Genomic DNA, 21,026 nt, shown 5'->3' on the forward strand with positions numbered 1-21,026 from the left:
CCAGGGTCTCACCACCCTCATGGGGAAGAACTTCTTCCTAACGTCCAGTCTGAACCGACCCATCTGTAGCTTCAATCCATTCCCTCTAGTCCTGTCACTGCCCAACATCCTAACAAGCTCCTCCCCAGCTTTCTTGTAGCCCCCTTGAGATACTGGAAGGGCACAATAAGGTCTCCTCGGAGCCTTCTCTTCTCCATACTGAAGAGCCCCAACTCTCTCAGTCTGTCTGCGCAGGAGAGGTGCTCCAGCCCTCTAAGCATCCTCGTGGCTCTTCTCTGGGTGCTTTCTAGCATGTCCAGATCTTTATTGTGCTGTGGGCTCCAGAACTGGACACAGGACTCCAGGTGAGATCTCATGAGAGTGGAGTAGAGGGCAAGAATCACCTCCCACAACCTGCTGGCCACACATAGTAAGTCGAGGGAGGTGATTCTCACCTTATAGTAGAAGAGAGCAACACAACTCTCAGGCAACTTCTCTCTAAGTATGGGCAGCTTCCGCCAGCAAGCACTGTGCAGGAGAATATGAAACCCAGTCTGGAGTATGGGCTGTGAGTTTATAGTTTAGACAGCTCTACTGAACGGAGTCCTGCTGTCAGTGCCAGCACGCCCTGTACGCGCTCTCTAACCGTAGGTGTCAAAACACACCATGGCACAGGCGAACGCCCACTGCCCTGGGTCGTGGGGTGCCTTGTGGCGCAAAACAGGGTCTTCATCTCCAGCCACGAGAAGCCTGAGGCCAAGCACTTCACTGCTTTTCCGCTGGCTGCATCCCAAGCAGGGTTGCTGATGTGGTCCGTGAGAACCAAAAAGGTAAAGAAACAGCTGTCAAACACACAAACCTGAAAATCCACCCTGAGATCTATGAGAATCAGGCCGCTGGCTACACCGAGGACAGCAGCAGGATCAAGTCATGGCGCAGAATCACAATTGACTAGTTACATGGTTTTGTCCCCTTCTTTTTCCTGAGTACATCCCACTATATGTGAATATAACTTCATTAGAGAAGAAAACACAGCAGAGCAACCCCAAAATCATCCTCTCTGGCTTTAGAGCCTCAAAGTCATCTTTTCGACCATAATAACACTAGCTATTTACATCCTTGTCAAAGACATGTGACATCTGCATGGGAGAAAACAAGCCGGCTAAGAGTCTATTTCTGGCAAAAATATTGCAAGGAAATTAGATTAACCTGGGTGGAATTCTATCTGGGAATCTGGAGTCTGTCATGGTGATTAAGTCATCATTTCTGTCAGATTACTCTAATCGGCTGTCAAATACGATTCCACAACCCCATCTGTAACTTGGCATCCTCGTTATTCAGTCGATGTTACCTTCTGTATACAAAACAAACACCAAACAAGGAGGTGTGTGCAGTCTAGCATTTAGCAGAGTCATTAGCTGTGATTACTATTGTGTGCTTGCACACTGTGCACGGCGATCAGCTTACGGCTTGTTGTATTTAGTCAGAGGAATCAGGTGTAATCTTAAACCCATCATGCTCAGGGTGAATGGGAAGAACTGTCTCCAGGCATGGCCAAGCACGGGCTTGGCAAGCTCTGAGTCACCACCGCACCCCCAGCGATTGCTTCAATCTCATTTTGGAGTTGTCAGCATATTTGGTGGAAAGGCTTTTGGGCACCTGCTTTCCATCCATTTTCTGAAGAGAAATGGGCATTCAGATGGTCTAGGTAGGCTAAAGACTTCCCGTGAGCGGTAATTTCTGCGAGTGAAGCAAGGCTTGTAGGCTGAGGCAGTCAACACTGTAAATGATCCCTATCAGTTGGTTAGTAAGAGGTATTTTGTTATATCTGTATGTCTCACAGAGGACTTGGGTGACTGAAAAGCAGGAAATTCCTTTCAGTGAAGATGAAGGAGCTGATGGGCTCAATTTGCTGCAGCTGTGTTGAGTCTGTGTAATTCAGGTGCCCTCAGCACCTCCAAAACTCTGGCCATGTAATTAGACTTTATTTTATGGTTCATTGCTAAAGCACCTCCATACACAATTATTACAACTACCAGCAGCTTTTATTCTCCATTCCATGTGTTGCCTGGTCTAGCTGAGAGGTGGCGTCCCTGCCCATGACAGGGAGGTTGGACTAGATGATCTCTAAGGTCCCTTCCAGCCTAGGCTGTTCTATGATTCCTGCCACCGCCGGCTGCATGTGCCTCACTCCCACCATTACTCATGCCTTGAGGAACGAAAACCACTTGTCAAGAAAGGACACCAAATGCACACAAACCTTCCCACGCCTTCACCCAGTTCAGTGTGTCAGTGAAAGACCATCCTCTAAATGTCCTCTGAAGTTAAGCACAGCGTGACTTTATACCATGGGAGTTTAGGGGACATGTGGAGAAGATGTTATCCATGACTCTTCAATCCTTACCATTGCTCTCATCATCTTTCCACAAGCTTTTAAAGCCACGTGCAGATTTCCAAAACTCTTAGCTCTCTTTAGACCTGTCTTCTTCCTCTCTTCCCTGTCATCTGCCATGGCTATAAGTTTCTAGCCATGGCCCAGCTCAATTTGTCCCTTACCTGTCACTCTTGCAGGTCGCATCACAGGGAAATACAACACAAAATTGAACTAATCCTTCCCCCAAGCAAAAGGTGAATTTGAACAACTTGAGTTACTCAGGTAACATCCAAACTAAACAAACTACAACAGAATTAAATGATGACAGCTTGTATGTATCTTGTCATTTCCAGCACTTTGGGACTTCTTTCTTACTAGCATTAATCACTGTTGAAGCCAAAGGGGACTGTCGTATTTTGTAGATCTCAGAATTGTAAAATGGCAGGACAGAATGCGGGAGAGAGAAGAAGAGATGTCAGACCTTAATAAATCACTAATATTCTTCTTGGGGGAAGAATTATAAATCCATAGGCTTTTTGGAACCAATAGGAAAGCAAAAGAGGAAAATGTTAAGGAGTAGCAAGGGAGAAGAAAAGCACCTAAAGAGGCACCAGCATGAAAAATGGTGGGAGAATTTTATGTTCTTTGCCTAACTCTGGCCTAACTTCTCCAAGCTCCTGACCCAACTAATGAGTGCAGCTTAATTACACCAATAGTCCAAGGCAAAGAAGAATCCAAATCTCTACCTGTCAGGTTTCTGAACACCTTCACTGAGTCTGGAAGTCATGAATGAATGTATTGACCTGCCAAAAGGCTGGGGGAAGAAGAAAAAATGGTCCATAAGCACTAGAGAATTAAATGATTTTCAGTGTCTTCAGTGATCATTGTTTTTCTGGAGGGGGCCGGTTAGCTCAGTGGGTTGAGCGCAGTGCTGACAACAAGGACCAATACCGAGGTCGTGGGTTGGATTCCCGCTCGGTCCCCATGTGTTGCCTGGTCTAGTCGAGAGGTGGCGTCCCTGCCCATAACAGGGAGGTTGGACTAGATGATCTCTAAGGTCCCTTCCAGCCTAGGCCATTCTATGATTCTATGATTACTATGTGCAGACACCTCAACACACGTCTCTCAGCTCCTCCTTTCAGTGTTTAGCTCCCAAGCTTTTCAGGAGAATCCTTTTGGAGGAGCTCTTGAATGTATTTCTCACATCACTTCACAGCCAAATGGTTTTGCTTTCTTAAACCCTTGTGACTCACAAGTAATACAAGTTTCCCAGAAGTGAAAGAGGTGTATTTTCCTATCAAAGAGAACTGCTAAGAACAACTTCTCTAGGGTCAAACTAACTTGAATTACACAGTCAATATCTGGCTACAGCTTCAGGGAACTTCTCTGGGAACCAGGGACAGTCTCTGAGGCCAAATAAATACTAGTGAATAAAAGAGGCAAGGGACTGCTCTCTGGCTCTTAGGAGAAGTGGTGGGGCACAGCTTGCATTCACACAGCTATATTTCTCTTTACCCTCAAAACAGGATGTCCTCGGCCATACTGCCAAGTGGGAACAGCGTCTGCTCATGTTATTCCCCCAAATAAGCCCACACACCGGGCAGGAAAGTGCCAACGAGCACCAAGTCCAGTGCTGTGGTCCTGCTTGCGTTAGTGGCACAAGTAGAGCTTTGGATTCCCAGTATTGGTTTAAGCAATTTCCCTTCATTTATTCACAGTTAAAAGGAGCACGAATGTGCATCCATCACACAGACTTTCACAAATAAATGCAAAGCAGTAGCGGTAACAGTCTGAGCGATGACATACTCAGAAGATTGTTTGCTGTCATCCTTTCATAAATCCCAATTTAAGGGATTTAAACTGTGTTAGGTATTCATACAGTTTTAGTAGTAGAAGAATGTGGTCTGTTACTTGGGCTCCTAGATCACTGTCAGACACATATATATGCATATTTTGGAGAGAGAGAGCGAGAGAGAGCAAGAGAGAGAGAGATGGAAAGGAAGAGAGGGAGAGAGGGAGGGAGGAAGGGAGACAAGCAGAAGAAAATGAATATTGCTGGTGGGTGCCAAATATAGTTCATGCAGTAATGCATAACATCATTATCTTCTATTTAGAGCACAGAAACAAGCATATAGCTTGCTTAAAACAAGTTGTTTCTTTTACCGGAGAACAGTAAAACTGCTGAAATTCAATGACTTTTGGAAGCTTTCCAACACAGGCATTTGCAATCCACTACATTCCATGTTTTAAATTCAAGTTAAACTGAACATTATCTTGAGAGATTAAAAACAATGCTGCGCTTTAAAATAATAATAATAATATCCTAGCGATCCTTTTCAGAGTCATTCTGCCGCTCCTCCTGCACAATCACTAATTAGGCTAGATGCAGTCTGTCTCCCTTAAAAGCTGTACCCTCATATAGGAATGAAAAAGTTGTCGGTCTTAGAAGTGACAACTTCACTTCCTAATGTACAAATAACTACCGTTGCTCTGTTAGCAGTTCTAGTCCATTTATTTAATTCCTTCATTTCTTACCACCCACACAAACGGCAACAACTCCAGGACACGCGGGAGCCAAACGGAGTGGAGATAAGGAAGGGGAAATAGGGCCAAAATTTCTCTGTCCAAAATCACACGGAAACCAAAGTGATTAACTATCTCTTCTTCAAACAAATGAGCCTTTACAGAACCTATTCAAACCTAAAAATAGACAGTAAGTGGAATTCTATATCTTGTTGGGAATAATGCCTTGGGGATATTTTGTATCATCCATGCTTAAAAAGCAAACCCATTAGACGTCTGAACAAAACATCAGATATTATTTTAACAACAAGAGTTATCCATCTCATCCGCGGTGGCAATAACTTCCGTTGACATTTTGCCAATTGAAGTTTGCCTGCTAACGTTTTTTTTTCTTCTTTCTGTCTTTTTTTCTCTTTGCATTAAAATGATAAGGCAGAGAAAGATAACAAAAGTCTCTCTGTGACATTAATTGACTGAATTTTAACACCCATTCAAGGTAATGGCAAGGAGCAAAAATTACTGCCCACGTTTTTTGGGGGAAGACAAAACATGGTGAAGGGGTGATTTGCCCAGTATCATGCAGGGAGTCACCGCCTGGCCCAGAACGACTGTCCGAAGAGAGGCACCGCAGCAGAGCCCGAGCTCCTCACACTCTAATTGATTCCTCACCCTAAAACCACTGCAAGGTGCTCACTGCTGCTATCTCATTTTAGCAGAAAGGAGATGATGTGGGAAAAAAGGCACAGAGGCTACACGTGATTCAAGTGGAGTTACTCTCAACCCAAAATCTCGGCATTTTACCAGCAGCTATAGGCAAGGCAGTAATGAGCAATTGTACTCCACATGAGCTTTTTTTTTTTTACAGTCCTAATCCCCAGATAACTGACTCAAGAGGTAACATAAGAACCTGAAGCAGTGATCCAGGATAGCTGGAGGAATCAGCCAAGTGTCGTGGGTTTGAGATCTCAGCTAGTAACTAACACAACCTTGTGGTGCATCGGGTGCATTTGCCCAGCATGACCTAAGATGCCAGGACTCGGTTCCCTGCATGACACAAGCCTTACAGCCAATGTCCCATCGGACATGACTCAAGTGTTCTGAAGCTGTACTTTCTTCCATCTCCCTAGTTGGACGTTGGCTTCTAGAAGTCAAGAGGTTGTTCAGACTTAAACAGGAGTTTTCCTTCAAATCTAGGAGCACCATCCCTCAATATTAGTATTTGGAAAACGGAGCCAGAGGAAAGCCAAAACATCTACCTATTATCTCATCTTCCATGAAAAGTCTTCCCATCTCCCATGGGTATGAAAGAGAGGTCCTTCAACAACCCCAGAAAGGGAAGGCAGCGAAACAGAGGCTTGTGCTTACACTTGCGTGGCCTGCAGAGGAGTATTTTATTTATCTTCTCCTAGCAAAAATCAAATCCCTTGCTTAGAAAGCATGGCTCTCCAATGGCATGTTCAGTAAAGCTTATCCCTCTCTTTTACAACTTCAGGATCTTTGAAGATGCAAAGGCTGGTCTCAATGATCTTCAAGCTCTCTTCCAGGTGATACAATTCTATGATTCTATGGTTCTATGATTCTATGGTTCTAAGATGATGCTCCCATGTTAAAAAAACCACCAAAACCCAAACCTCTTCAGGTTTCTCAGGCTGTGGGCACCATTTCAGGATGCTAACGTTTGAGCCTAGACCACACAAAACTCCTCCCTTTCCACACAAATCCCTCTGACTCCTCGTGAACTTCTAGGATTACCTCTAGAAATTTATGAAGAAAACAAAGCAATTCTCTATCACCCTTATCCTCCTTCTCCCTAAAACACAATCTCACACAAAACCAACATATATTCTCTTTTAGGCTATCAAGGACTGTGAAGAAATTTAGTTTAAAGTCTTTAAAAACATGCAATGGCTTTTGTAATGCAAAACACAAACTCAGCTGTGACTGAGGGCACAGCTACCAGGATATTAAGTGCTTGTTTTGCAGAAGTTTTATTTTAAGATTTATGTTGTTCTGTGCTTGCATGCACTGTCTCCTCTGTGAACTATGCTCTGGGAAAACACCATGTGATTATGCTCAGCAATATCCTCTACCTTTGCCAAGCTGAAATTCAGGAAATAACCCTTAAAGGGAATGACCAGAAACAGCAACATTTAAGAAAGGCAAGAAAGCAAAGTCAGGGGTCCTCTGTTTCTTTCACAACTTTATCTCATCTATACGTATCTTCTCCATTTTTGGATTTCACTCAGTAAGAGAGAAACGAGCCTCAACCACTCCCCCAGTTTCACATCACAGATTATTCTGTTCATTTACTAAGCAGGTCTTCTGCCTGACTCTTTCTGCAGCATGGAAGGTCACCTTGATCCAACAACGCACTTGGTCTCCTCTTCTGACAGAAACTACAGTCTATTATTTGGTACAAACTTCAAATTCTAGGCTAAGGGATTTTTTTTTTTAAGTAAAGCTTTTTTAAAGTTCCTGTTGGAAAGCTTTCATATTTGCATTACAATGTACCAGCAAGAACATCTTATAGCTAAAAAAGCGTGATTGAGGTAAGCCTAAAATAAGCCCAAAGAGCATCAAAATTATAACCTCTATTGAAGCTCTACCTTTTAAATTACAGCAAAGAGTACAATTTATAGAAGGAGTCAATGATGTGGGGCGGCTGCCGTTTCCAGTTAGCAAAGGTGCAGAGCAGCTCTGAGTCCGGAATACCCATCTTGATTCACAGCTCCCAGCTCTCCGACAGTCAGGCAGGAAGGCAAATTCCTCCCCGATACCAAACACAGACTAATGCAGAATTCTTCAAAGGTCAGATATGAGCTCCAAACTACTTGTCAACAAGTATACCTCTTTAAATATTGCAGGGAATAGCCAAAGCATTCAGGTAGAAACAGGGTTTTGAATGAAGATGTCAAAAACCCTACTCTCCTGACCGAGATCAGCTGGGCTAAGTAGTACAGTTTTATTGTTTAACCAGCAGAGCCATAATATTTTATGCCAAATGAGGATATGGCTCATAAATTCTATTTAAGCTCTCCATGAGCTGAAGTTACAGGAATTTTCCACAACTAGCCAGTATCAGCGTCCAAGTAAAAGCTCTCAGCGCTATGCCAGTGTTCTGCAGTGGTAAAATAATCTGGCTGTAGAGAGAGAGAACGAAAAAAGATAGTTCGATATTTGATCCATCTATGAAAACAGAATGTTACTGCAGTCTCCAGTCACAAGCAAACACAAACATACACTGTCCACGTGAAAATATAAACACCTGGTTGTGCATACGTTCAATTACAAACAGCAGTAAGAATCATATTAAGTAACAATTTTTAATCACACTGTACAAACTCATTCTCTTTAATTTTTTAGCATCTCTTTAGTTGATGTATTTTGCCAGTGCTTTCTCTAGGATAAGAAAAGTACTTTTTGCTCCCACTTATAGATGCAGGATACACTTACAATGCCAATCTTAAGAAATTCTAATGTATTTAAATATTTTCCTCAATAGGTGCTTGGGAAGTTAAGCAAAAAAATAAACGGACAACATTAACAGAAACACATATTTTTGAGGAATGAGTCAGTTCCAGCTGGCTGTGGTCTTCGGACAGAGTTGTGATTCAGCTTTCATTAGTAAAAGGGACAGTATCAGGAAGGGTAAGGCCAAAATCAACCTGTCCCACCCATCAGCAAAGCTCTGAACTAGCACTTGACCCCAGACATGAACTGTAGTGCACTTTTCCAGAGTCTGGGGCCCTTGATTCCTTTGGAAAAAGCACCAACGCGCTTCATTTAGTGACTATAAATGCCTGCCTGTGAAAAGTTGTCTTCTCAGGCTTATTATTTTTATTGTTATTCTACCCAATCAGGAGTCTTCTCTGTGTTGGGTCTCCTGAGTAACATCTTTATGCACAACGTGCCTAAAGGTCAAAGAAATCTCTTTGCAGAGATGGCTTCAGGTGGAACAGCTGGAGGCCATGGAGACCTATCATGAAGGTCCGCTGATAAAACCAACTGAGCTCAAAGCTCTCACAGCATTTCTTTTACCATCTCCAAAGGTTGCATTTGGAGCTACTGGGAAGTCCTGAACTCCTCATTTCTTGGCATATGGTATTTTTTCTAATGCAGCCTGAGGGCTGTTGCAGCTTCAGCGAAGCTACGGAGGGCAAGGAAAGCACAGGGGAAGATGGCATGGCTGCAGAAAAGAAATTTTCACCGAGTCACACTCTCTACTTTTGGCTCTCATGTCAACAAGGAAGGAAGATAAGTGCCAGACATGAGAGCTGTTAGCTATTGGGCTGCATTTAAACTGGGATAAATCCCTGTCATTCTCTGCAAAATGGATATGGTCACAAGAGGCAAGGGACATGCCTGCCTGAGCAACCCTGAGAACCCCCAGACACGAGCGTATAAGCACAGCATTTAAACCAACTGTATCGCTTACTTACCAACATCTTTCTTTCTGTTTAATCATATATTTTTGTACAAATAAGAGGCTTCCATATTCACATAACCATAGCAATTTCTTTCACTTCTTAACAATTGAAGAAATGAGAGATGAAAAAATCCAGTAGCTCATCTTGAATGACTTAATGCCAATACAGGATTACTGCCTATCATATATTTTCTAATTCTTTCCTCCCCCAAATGCCCCCAAGGATTAGGATTTAACTTGGTTTCTTTTAGAAGATTATTCTAATTGGACAGATACTGTTTTTTCCTGATACTTGATCTAAGTTTTATTTCACCTCTTGTGACAGTAAATCTTCAGTTCTGTGTACAATCAAAAATAATTCCCATTTGTCACTGGCATTGGGGCAGTACCTGGCCCTGGAGGAAATAAAACATCTACATCCACACTGCTGTGGAGGATGGCGAAGTACTCCCCGAAGAGCATTTATCCTCTCTGTATTCCTTGCAGTATTTGAAATGAGCATATTGTATAATAACACAGCACATCATCCTCTAAGGTGTTGTCATGAATTGGCCACAAACAGTATTAGCTGCTGTCTGGCGTATACTTGCTCAAGTGATGGCCTAGAACACAAACTCCCTTCAATCATTGGAGCCATTCACAGCTGAATGGAGACAGAAAGGTATCACAGGCACCTCACATCTCTGCACGAGGCTGTAACCCCGCCGAGAGATCCGGGCGGCAGGAAGGAGCACTAGAGTGTTTTGTTTATTTTCACGGTGGAATTACAAGCTTCACTGATGGAGGCACCTGACTTTCAGTTCTTAGTTTAAAACTAATCTTAACCTCTGATTAGCGTCTTATTTTCCACAATCTCATTTTCTTCAGCCCAGAATCCTATGTTCTCTATCTTGAAATCAATGATAACGTTCTATTCATAGTTTCTTAAAGATCATTACAGACTTCCAATTATTCCCTTCAGATGTGAGCTTCTTTTTTTCTTTCTTTCTTTCTTTCTCATTTTTTTCTCTGTGTTTCTCCTTCAGAAAACTTAACTGGTAATGGTTGCGAATGGGATCGGGTGAGCGCTCCCAGAATGAATGACAGAGGCAATGTATTCATGAGATTCCCTGATACATTGCAAATTCCATCCGGAAAGAAGCAAAGTTGCTTACTCTAACCCCTGCTTGTGTATCCCCCTCCCCGCACCTGCGACAAGAGATAGCCCATCTCCGAGTTACAATAGGGCGAGAGCTGGGATTGACTGCAGACTGCTTTAATGCCACTCTTAATGACAACTTGTGAAGATTAGGAAGTTGTCAGAATCAGATATCAGCAAAAGCTCCAGCTTGCTTTGTGAAGTCAGTCTGAATTAATTAATGGGTAGCTTTCCTTTGATATTGCTTTGATATTTGGCTGCAGCTGGATAAAAATCAACCACAAAGGAAGCCACATTTTGTTTACCACTGCTTAAGACTCTGTTTAGTTCAATTTTTTTTTTTCTTTTGCAGTTTTCACTTTTTTAACTTTCCTGGCACAAGGCAGCAGAGATAGGCTTTTGCTAATAAATGGAGTTATGATGGCATGTTTTCCAGCAACTGCTTCCCTCTGCTCCTAGAGATACTCAGGCTACAGTCTGGGAGTAAAGCCATTACTGATTTCAGCAAAGCTGCAAGCAAAAAGACTGACGGTGCCAAAAATTAGACAAACATCAGCCTTGCCCACTCTGGTACCACTTTCCCTGTTAAAAGGTATTTAACACTTTGACGTTATTTGCTCTCTCTTTTAAAGGGTGCTGATTACTTGCTCCATACACTGACAGCCTGAGATACAAGCTCTGTGACTAGGTCTGTCAGGGTGGGAATGCACAGCCCATTTTAGTATCTCTAAAGGTTCTGGATGTCTACCATGACAACAAGATGAACACATCTGTACCCCAAAGAGGTGTTTGCATCCAAATGAATCCTTGAGTATTTCTGGTAGCCCCAATATCCCTGCTGGCAAGAGGAGAAAGAACTGCTCTGCACAGCACAGGAAATGGCAGACAAGAAAGTGGTTCTTCCATCTAAGATGTCAAAGATGACAATTTCTTCCCGAGAACAAGCAAAAAATTAATTATATCTCTGGGTCCGCAAAGAGTATTTTTAATTAGGCAGCATATAATTGCTCAAAGTGTGTTATTAGAGCGGGAGGCTCAATCAAGGCACCCAGTTTCACCTGGTTTCCCAGGATGTATTACGGTGGTTCTAATGACCACAGAGAAAACAGAACTTACTACTTCTCTCTCATCATGTATGTTGTCACATGCAACAGCACATTGCACCTAAAAACAGTGGTTCATTACATGACTGAGATGAGAGAAAGCTAGCAAGGGAAGCCTCAGCTTCCCACACCACGACGGGAGCGCAAGCACTACATGAGACAACACTGCATCCCTTCGATAGCAACGCACAGAGCCAGAGACCTCACAGCCGATGTCCTTGAAAAGCAGCAGCACAGCTCACAGGGCTGGACACCACGGCAGAAGGACACTGAACAAACAATCTTTCCGTTATAAACATGCCACGAAGCCCAGGCTCTTCAGTCATAACATAACTCAGATCCACGGGCGCTATCGAGGCAGGTAAATGGCATCTAAGGGCATCTCTAATGATGTTACCTCCTGATGCCTGCAACGTTGTTTATGATGTGCCTTTCTAATTTCACTATTGTAGGAGTAGTCAGACAGCTAAGAAGGCTCCCTGAACTAGTTTTTCATTACGAAGACAATTTTAATAGCTTGTGTCATGGTGCTAATGAGGCTGACTGAAGCACCTGTACTTTCTATTCTGGATAACAGAAAACAGCTAACACCAGCAGAAGGATAAATAGCTGTTTAAAACAGTGCATGGGCTATTATCCTTAGCTAAGCATCCCACCTAAATCTTGGTGAGCTTTGCAATACCCTAGAGTACTCCAGTGATGGCCTCTCAATTTTGTTCAGCGTTTTCCATTCTGAAGTGCACAGCAAAAGCTCCTCCAGTCAGTGATTTCTGGGTACCCAGCTTGAAAGTGATATCCTGTGAACAGAACCTCCAGCCTTGCTGAATAAGATGTTCTAAGTTGGATGTTAAATTTTGAAGGCATTTTGCAAAGTGATGACCTCAACTGTCCAGAGCTATGGAAATCAGAAGTAAAGTCCACATTAGGAATTTTTTCAGAGGTTAAGCTAGTAATAGGCATTACTGAGTTTCCATCCCAATATTATTGTACTGCAAATCTGTGCAAAAAGAAATCCTGAACTACTCCAAAAGCTATCTAAAGAAGTTACTGTGCATCTAACTGCATTAGCAGCTAGGCTGATGTGCTCTTGCTTCCCAGTAGACCTGCTACACCAGGGAAAAGCAACAGTCTAATATGAATGTCTAGGATCTGAAACACTGATGTCCATACCCTGTGCAGTTCTACACCCTCCTGAAATATGCCAGGGGTGGGGCTGGGGCATCACTCCCCTGAGAAAGGCAGATCAAGTTTAGCCTCCTTCTAGTGCTTCTGGTCAGTGGCTCTTCCTGCACTTCTCTGTTCTTCAAGAGTATCTTCCAAATGTTTGAAGCTTTTTCAAATAGTAAAAATACTTATTAGAGCATGGATTTATACCAAGATGTCACAATTGAGTCTCTTGTCCTCAGTACTAGGTAACCAAATGCTTTTACTTGCTTTCTCTCAACGCCACGGGAGTTTAATATTTTCATACACAGTGGAATAGCTTCAAGAGGAGAAATGGTGACCTCCAATCTCCACTAAGTCCAGTGGTGAAGGTTTTGTTAGGTCAATTCAAGTTAAATCTTTAAAACAAACAACCCAGAGAGGACACGAACCGCATTTTCCTGCATGGCAGAAAGCTGCCCTAACGATCAGGCTGCACTGCAAGGTGAATCTGCCCCAGTACTTCACTGTGAAAAAGGGACAATACAATGAACTTTTTTGAAGGGCAGAGGTGGAAGTGGTGTATTTGCATAATAAAAAATAACTTCTCCTGAGCTGGACAAAACGTATCATTAAGTGATTCCATTTGCATAGTATTTTAAAGGAAGAAATGGGCTGGATTCACTTTCTCAACATCAGTCAAAGTCTTATAGCTCAGCTCCTAGGAACAAGTGTGCCCTGGGAATTCTCCACTTTCCCATCTGGTTATTTTTATCATTTAAACAGTTCTAGACTTTTCGGATCCTTCACTTAACAGCATTTGGCCATGCTATACAGGTACTGAATTAGTTTAATTTGTCATCATAAATCAGTCACTCCAATCCCTTAACTAACTTAATCGCTCTCTGAATTCCCTTTCTGTTTGTCCAAATCTCTCAAAGTCACCAATATCTCATATTCAGGCTATTATTCAAGTCATATTGGATGATTACCTTTTTATTACAGGTAATTTTTACGTAATGTTAATACAGTACTGACAACTCATAAGGCGTAAAGCAGAGAAGGGAACTGGATATTAAAACACTACTCCAGAAAGGAGTGTGCCAAGATATTCATTAGAAATGATGTAAAGTGAAATTCTGAAATAAATTTGGGGTTTTTGCTTCTTGTGGGACATGGTATTTTATCAGAAGGTGAACGTGGATTCACAGTAAGTCGTTGTGGATGCCTGCAGATTATTCTGAAGGTTGAAGAGCCTGCTAAACCGATTCAGCACAGCGCTGTGATTTCTCTCCAACGGTACAACCCCTTAGGCCTGTGGCCTTAGAGGGGCCGTGGTGCTGCCTTGCCAATACATGAGATACCGATACTACAGCACGGAGCAAGGCTGAGTGTGCTTTACATCCAACGTGAACCCTGAGCTCGTCTGCAAGGGTGAGGGGAAGCCCCAGAGAGGACTGGCATAGAATCATAGAACTGTCAGGGTTGGAAGGGACCTCAAAGATCATCTAGTTCCAACCCCCCGCCATGGGCAGGGACATCCCCCACTAGATCAGGCTGCCCAGAGCCCCATCCAGCCTGGCCTTAAAAACTTCCAGGGACGGGGCTGCCAGCCCCTCTCTGGGCAGCCTGTGCCAGGGTCTCACCACCCTCTTGGGGAAGAACTTCTTCCTAACGTCCAATCTGAACCGACCCATCTCCAGCTTCAATCCATTCCCTCTAGTCCTGTCACTACCCGACATCCTAACAAGCCCCTCCCCAGCTTTCTTGCAGCCCCCTTGAGATACTGGAAGGGCACAATAAGGTCTCCTCGGAGCCTTCTCTTCTCCATACTGAAGAGCCCCAACTCTCTCAGCCTGTCTGCGCAGGAGCGGTGCTCCAGCCCTCTGAGCATCCTTGTGGCCCTTCTCTGGGCGCATTCCAGCACGTCCAGATCTTTCTTGTGCTGTGGGCTCCAGAACTGGACACAGGACTCCAGGCATCGTGCTGATCATTGTCAGCCTGGCACGGGGCACATCAAACCCTACTGTGAACAGCCACCATAAGAGAAGGATGATCTACGCTCTTTAAAAATGAGTTTTTCATATTCTATACTCCTAGGAGGACCCTGAGGTTTCCTTACAGCCAGTGCAGAATTCTTCAGGAAAAGTTCTCTCCACAACAGTCCTGTCTCCCTATCACATAAAGAGCATTTAATAAAACGAGTAGTGATTCTTATAATGTAAAAACTGAAAAATCTTTCCCTCGACTACATCTGGTGAGAAAAAGAACCCATTAATATTTTACAGGATAGTTATATCTTACACACTCACCTTGATGCTATAATATTAAGAGCTTTCCCAAAACTGTATTTCTCCATTGTTAAACCCTTAATCAAATTGATTCATCCAGCTAACGTCCTAATTTTATGCCAGAACTTCAGTACAAAGGGTTTGCTGCTACTCGGAATATGAATATCCCACCTGAAACAAGGACCATGTAAACTATCAGAGCGTTAAACCCATAGAAGTGCTGAGGCCTAAATCAGTGTGGGTTGTTACTTATGTTTTGTGATAACCTTAGCTATGAGGATATATATAAAAAAACACATATAGGCAACAAACAGTCATTGCCATGTCAGGTCAATCTAACTTCAAATACAGAGCAAAGACTCAAAAGAATTTTAGGTGTGGAGTTTACAAATGGATTCTCAGTTGATTCCTGCCTTCACATAGGTTCTGCGTGAGATTAAAGGCGTGTTTATTTGGGCAGTGGGCTCCAAGAATTCAGCCAACAGTGCTCCTGTGTTACCTACGTGCACTTAACTCTTGCCAGGAAATCCTGCCAGATTCACCTGTGAGCAACACAGAGCATATTCTGTTTTTAAACTGATGCACTTTAATATTAAAACAAAAAATGCCAGTGCCACAAAGGTGGCTAAAACAGTCCCTGCATAAAGCTCTTTGAGGTTTGCCCTCGATACAGAAGCCAATTTTCACTAAGCAGCAAATTAGAGCACAGGGGGACTAAGATTATTATATCCAACAGAAGGTACAGAATAAATTTAGATGGGAGGAATTTATTGGATTATTTTGTTTAGGGAATAGAAGTTAAACGCTCCTAACAAAGCCATGAGTTGCTTAATGAAGATGAGACTAGTTAAGGCCTCGGTTTTACATCTCATCTGAAAGAAGCACATTTCTAAGACCGTTATTACACTCAAACTGAGGTTTTCCCTTTTCTCCTTGCTGCCTTTTAAAACAAAATCCAAACCAACGTTCCACGAAAACCTGATTGTAAGTTGAATAATACAAATGGCATCCCTACGAGCTAGGATTTGGGCTGTGGGCTCGCATGTTATGTTTGAAAAGACACATCTGGAAATTCATGTTGTTCATTTGCAAGGCATAAAAGCTGCCTGTGATGCCAGCAGCAAGTAAACAGAAGAGAACTGTCCCTATTTTGTTGATATGTATCATATATATCAATATGCCCATGTTCTCAAACACTGTATATCTTCTTCTCTGCCTAGTAGCGATCCTACCACAACAAGTGATATCTAAATACATTTGGGGGGAAAGATAAAAGCTCCATTATATGACAAGAAATATTATGAATAACAGAGAGATTATATTAATCATGAGTAAAAAGACGATGTTTGATCCTACTTATGCTGGAAGTTTAAAAAAATTTTTTAAAAATCTTTTAAATGAAATTTATCCTCAGGAAAATGATTAAAACCAGAGAAGCCTTGAGATGTCAGCTGGTGACATGTTTTTCTTCTTTATCTTTCTTTTTTTGTTGTTGTTGCTCTGACAAAAATCTGAGCGAATACAGCAAAGTGCATCATTAACTTCTTATTAATTTTATAATACAAAGGCAATTCAGTTAAAATAGTGGTGCTGCAACTTTAAATTACAGAACTAGCTTGGTATTTAATGAGAGATTTAGCACAGCGGGGTTTCTGTTAAATTAAGTTGTGCCTTCACATCACAGTGGGAAAACAGGTGTATATTGGTTTAGAATTATGGAAATGTTGACTAATTCCAAGGCTTGTAATCAAACAGCAAGGCACCCTGCAATATTTTCTTCCAAGATCCTGCATTAATCATTGATGTCTGGTCTTATTTTCTTCATGTCCACTAAAAGGGTGCAGCTCAAAGGAGAACAGATCAAGAGCTCATGTTTTCATGTCTCTGTTAAGGACGACGTCCACGCTAGAAGTAGATACAGAAACAGAGCACTGCAGGCTTTGCTCAAATACCCACCTAAAGGAAACTGAATGTGCAGTCTTGGAAAGGGGATAAATTTCACACTACAATCCCCACTGTTCTGCCTTCACGAGCGCTGATCCAAAACCCACTTAGCGAGCCATGTGGAACAGGTCTGCACTGAAGAAATGAAGAGACTAAGCCCAGAAACAACCTGGATTATTTATCGTTTAATGAACACGGAGATATTCCCCTCCACGCTGCTGCAGCAGCGTGGGTTACACCTGCACGGAGGTAAACCACAGACAAGTTTCCTCGTGCTACAGCATCCCTGCAGCCCCCTGCTCCTGTATTTGCCATCATCCCTCAACTTGCACTAACAAATCACCTCCCTTTGCCTCGGAGTTTCTTCCTGGGCTATTTAGGGATGCCTCTTATCTGATGCATGGTGTTATTACAGGAAAAGCGGAAGGAACAGATTCTTTGGTTTGCAGGAGACACTTTATTACTGAACCTCCTACATACCATACCTCATTTACTGGAAGCAAACTGACACTTGATGCCCAAATGAACCTGATCCAAATCCATCCCTTGCTGTAACTCTGCCAGAAGGTTGCTTCCATTTGCTCTGTTTCACACATGGACCTATCTGCTACCAATTCCTGCTTGTTTGGAGAAAGCTGTGTAGCCAGCAACAGCTAACAACACGGAAATTGCTAAAATTCATACAAGGAGAATCCTGCTAACGTGAAGTGTTGTCAGCATGTGTACCACAACTTTAAAGCGTGCCTAAATGAAGTTATTTTGGGAATACACAGATGCAGCATAACAGTATCACCATATATGCTGAATGTCAGCGTACAGCACATGCAAAATACAGAATCTATTATATGCTATATGCTGAATTATTCTCAGAGACGTAATGGGTCTGTATTCGAGTCACTGCTCTTTATTAGAGGTGTCCCTTTAAGAAGTAGGTATAACAACTTATCTCAAAGTAAAATCTCAACTTCTCTGGCAGTATCAGGAATGTAATTTTTCACATTTCCTAAAAGAAAAGTTTGTAACCTCACAGTCAGGACAAAAAAACACAGCTTGAAAAAGGTAAGTTTTAAATGACAAAGAGCTAAAGAGAGCTTTAGTTAAAAAAAAAACTTTAGAGCTTTAAAAAAAAAAATCAAAAGGCAGTCTCTAACTGCTGCATGCTCGTTAGCTGTACAAAAGCAGAGGAGAAAATGATGCCCTGCTCCAGTCAGATGTGATAGAGAGCTGAGCCAGCTTTGCCACCTGTACATGGGGAGGTCAGGAAAGGAGCCTGCCCCTCTGAGTCACCCGCTGGGATAACTAAGATCTCTAAAAACACAGTAGCCAGCTCATGGAGCTCAAGGAAGAACAGACAAGGAAACAAAACGACCCTCTCTGCTTCTACAGAGAGAGCTATAGAGATGTCTTGGTAGAGTTTCAGGGTAGGCTCCCAGCCAGCATGCCTGGGTTCAAGGATGCTGGCTGAGCAGAGTGCTGCTCCAGCAGCTTGGGGCCACCTCCGCTGGAGTGTCCATCCTACACACGCAGCACAGGTATTTGACTCAAAGCACACTGGAGAACAATTATATAATGAGTTGGGTTAAGTGCAACACCAGCTTAATTGGGTTAGAGACCATTCATCCAAGGGTTCAGCGTTTTAGGGCAGTGTGGATGGGAACCAACAACTGGGGTTGCAGAGCCAAAGGATGCTGAAATTCAGCCTGAGCAACAAAGGTGATCTTAAAGTGAATAGCCCCCCAAGAGCTTTCCTTTGTCGCTAAGGTTGGCACATCCATCATCTATGCCCTCAAAAGCCAAGCCTGAAACTGGAAGTCTTGTAAAGTCTTGACAATGTCCCTTCAAGGGCCAATTCCTGGAAAACATCACTTGAATGTTAAGTGCCACAATTTTTCTTCTATTTTGCTGTAGCTGGCCTGCCTCTGCAGATTCCCTACCTCCTCCTAAAGCATTTTCACTTGCAAATGACAGAGGACTCCCATTTTACCTTGCCGAATTAGTGGGACTCACATGTAACTATCTGACATCATTCTCTATGTTGGTCATTTCCGTGACAGATGAGGTGGTTTTCCTAACAGGAGTTGCATAAAGTGAGCTGGTCAGATGTGAATTTTTCAAACACAGTGTCCAATTTCATATACAGCACTTAGGAGCTAAAGGAAATACTGGACATGTAACTGTCAGTCCAGTCAATGTTCTATTTATTTATACAGTGTGGCATACATTTATGTATTTTTGTGTCTGTAACTACACACTCCAACCATGTAAGTGAAAACTTCCCATACACCAAGAAGGAATATACATCCATCCTTTACATTTTTCATTTTCCCATCCCCAGAGTATTTGGCTGTGCAAAGCAGAAAAAATTAAAACATTAGAACAAAAAGATTTCCGAGTTCAATCACGCAGGCACCACTGATACACTTCTCTCTAGCACTATAACTTAAACCCAGACTACCACAGGAAAATGCAAGCCACAGTCTGTACAACATAACCTCAACTATTTTGACCACCAGTGTGAGGTATCAGGGAGGACAGGCTGCTGAGGAGAGGTGGTGGCAGGGAATAGGACGACATCGTGCTACGTGCTACCACGCTCTGCGGTACCCTGATGTGCAGCCACCACACCAACGCAGTCAAGTTGTTTAGAAACCACGTGGATGAAGGCTTAATTTTAACACAAGTTGGCTGTCTCTTGTCTTTTCCTGTTCTCTCCCTTTTCAAACTACAATTCCCAGTGGTGCAGTGTTTTCCTGCCATATGTTTTTTTCCTCCCTCCCCTCACCCCTTAAATAAATAAAAAAAATAAATAAAACTGAATCTACCTTGCACTTCAGTAACTGCCTCTAGTAAGCAGGAATCAGCAGTGTTTGCGGCCAAGGGACTTTCTACACAAGAGCAACTGCCTTTTTAGATGATGCCATTGCTACAGGACTGGCACTGATACAGGACAGACCATCAGGTTGGCCACCCTCCCTTGAAGAGATCAAGGTCATTTGGGGCCCTAAGCAGCATCTTGAGCAAAAAGGTTATTTTTTCTGGTGATAAAATAATTAGGATCAAAAAGTAAATGTACTCACCCCAGGTAAAGTTTTAATATTGTGCAGTGCATTCTGTGCCTCAAGAGCAGCTTTTCTTGTATAAAATGTTACGAAACAACAACCTATAGAGAGAAATGAAAAGCTTTCAGAAATTAGTGAGTATGATTTGTGAGAGTACAATAGGGAGGGAGAAGAAACAGTGATTGAACAACACATCATGAAAGCTGGAAATGTGAATTATCATGAGGCTGCCTGAATGACATGAATAAAAGAAAGCTTGCAGGATTTAAAATAAAAAGTCACCCCCTGTGCATTGCATCTATAGCACACCTACATTGTTAGTGAACTGTAATCACTTAGAAATTAAGTTAACCAAAATCCAATTGGCTTTGTACAGTGTAAATAAAGTTATATTTTTCTGAAGGCTCCCCATTATACTTTGAATACAAGCAACATGGCAAGCTCAAGCAGCAGGTATTCATTGTTGCATCCCAGGCAGAAAATCAGGTTAAAGCAGGACCTTATTTAAAAGGTCTGATACATATAAGAGCTAAGGTTTTTTCCCTCCTATTTGAAACCAGGTAGGACACTCACGCCATTTGCAAAAACTAAAAAGAAGTTACAGGAGAATTTGCCACTGCAAAAAAAAAAGCGGAGGCTGCTGACGGCAGACAGCGTTTACTGAGGCTCTGCTCTAACCTTCAGGTGAGAAGACAACTTTAGTTGTCTTAGTTCTCTGGTTTTCCCTTTGGCAGCATAGTCCAACCAGGTGGTCAGTCGGACCAAACACAGGTTGCTGCCCCCTTCTCCACTGCAAACATTTATAAAGTAACTTTTCCCACGGCACACGTAACCCAGGCAGCTCAACACCAGCCCCAGGCTGAGGTCAGGGCTCACAGGTAGATCCTCAGGGAAGAGCTACAACATGACAGGCATGGGACAAAGAAAGGAGGATCAGGATTTGACTTGCAGCAATCTTTAATGTTCCACAGCAATGACGTCTGCTCCCAGGCATGCACATGGCATGGACGGAGAGCTTACCGCGGGAGCACCTTGCATCTGCACTG

The 21,026-nt window shown here is 42.7% G+C and overlaps 1 protein-coding gene across 2 annotated transcripts in view; it reads right to left on the bottom strand.

Annotated features, from left to right (window-relative positions):
- CELF2 (CUGBP, Elav-like family member 2) overlaps positions 1-21,026 on the bottom strand; it is a 131,783-nt gene that overhangs the window by 78,778 nt on the left and 31,979 nt on the right. For both annotated transcript variants that reach the window (XM_009868874.1, XM_009868873.1), the window contains exon 2: positions 19,999-20,081. In XM_009868874.1, coding sequence (XP_009867176.1) covers positions 19,999-20,081 — 83 coding nt within the window. The remainder of the gene's footprint in view (positions 1-19,998; positions 20,082-21,026) is intronic.

Source organism: Apaloderma vittatum, unplaced genomic scaffold (assembly GCF_000703405.1).
Source record: "Apaloderma vittatum isolate BGI_N311 unplaced genomic scaffold, ASM70340v1 scaffold15714, whole genome shotgun sequence".
NCBI lineage: Eukaryota > Metazoa > Chordata > Aves > Trogoniformes > Trogonidae > Apaloderma > Apaloderma vittatum.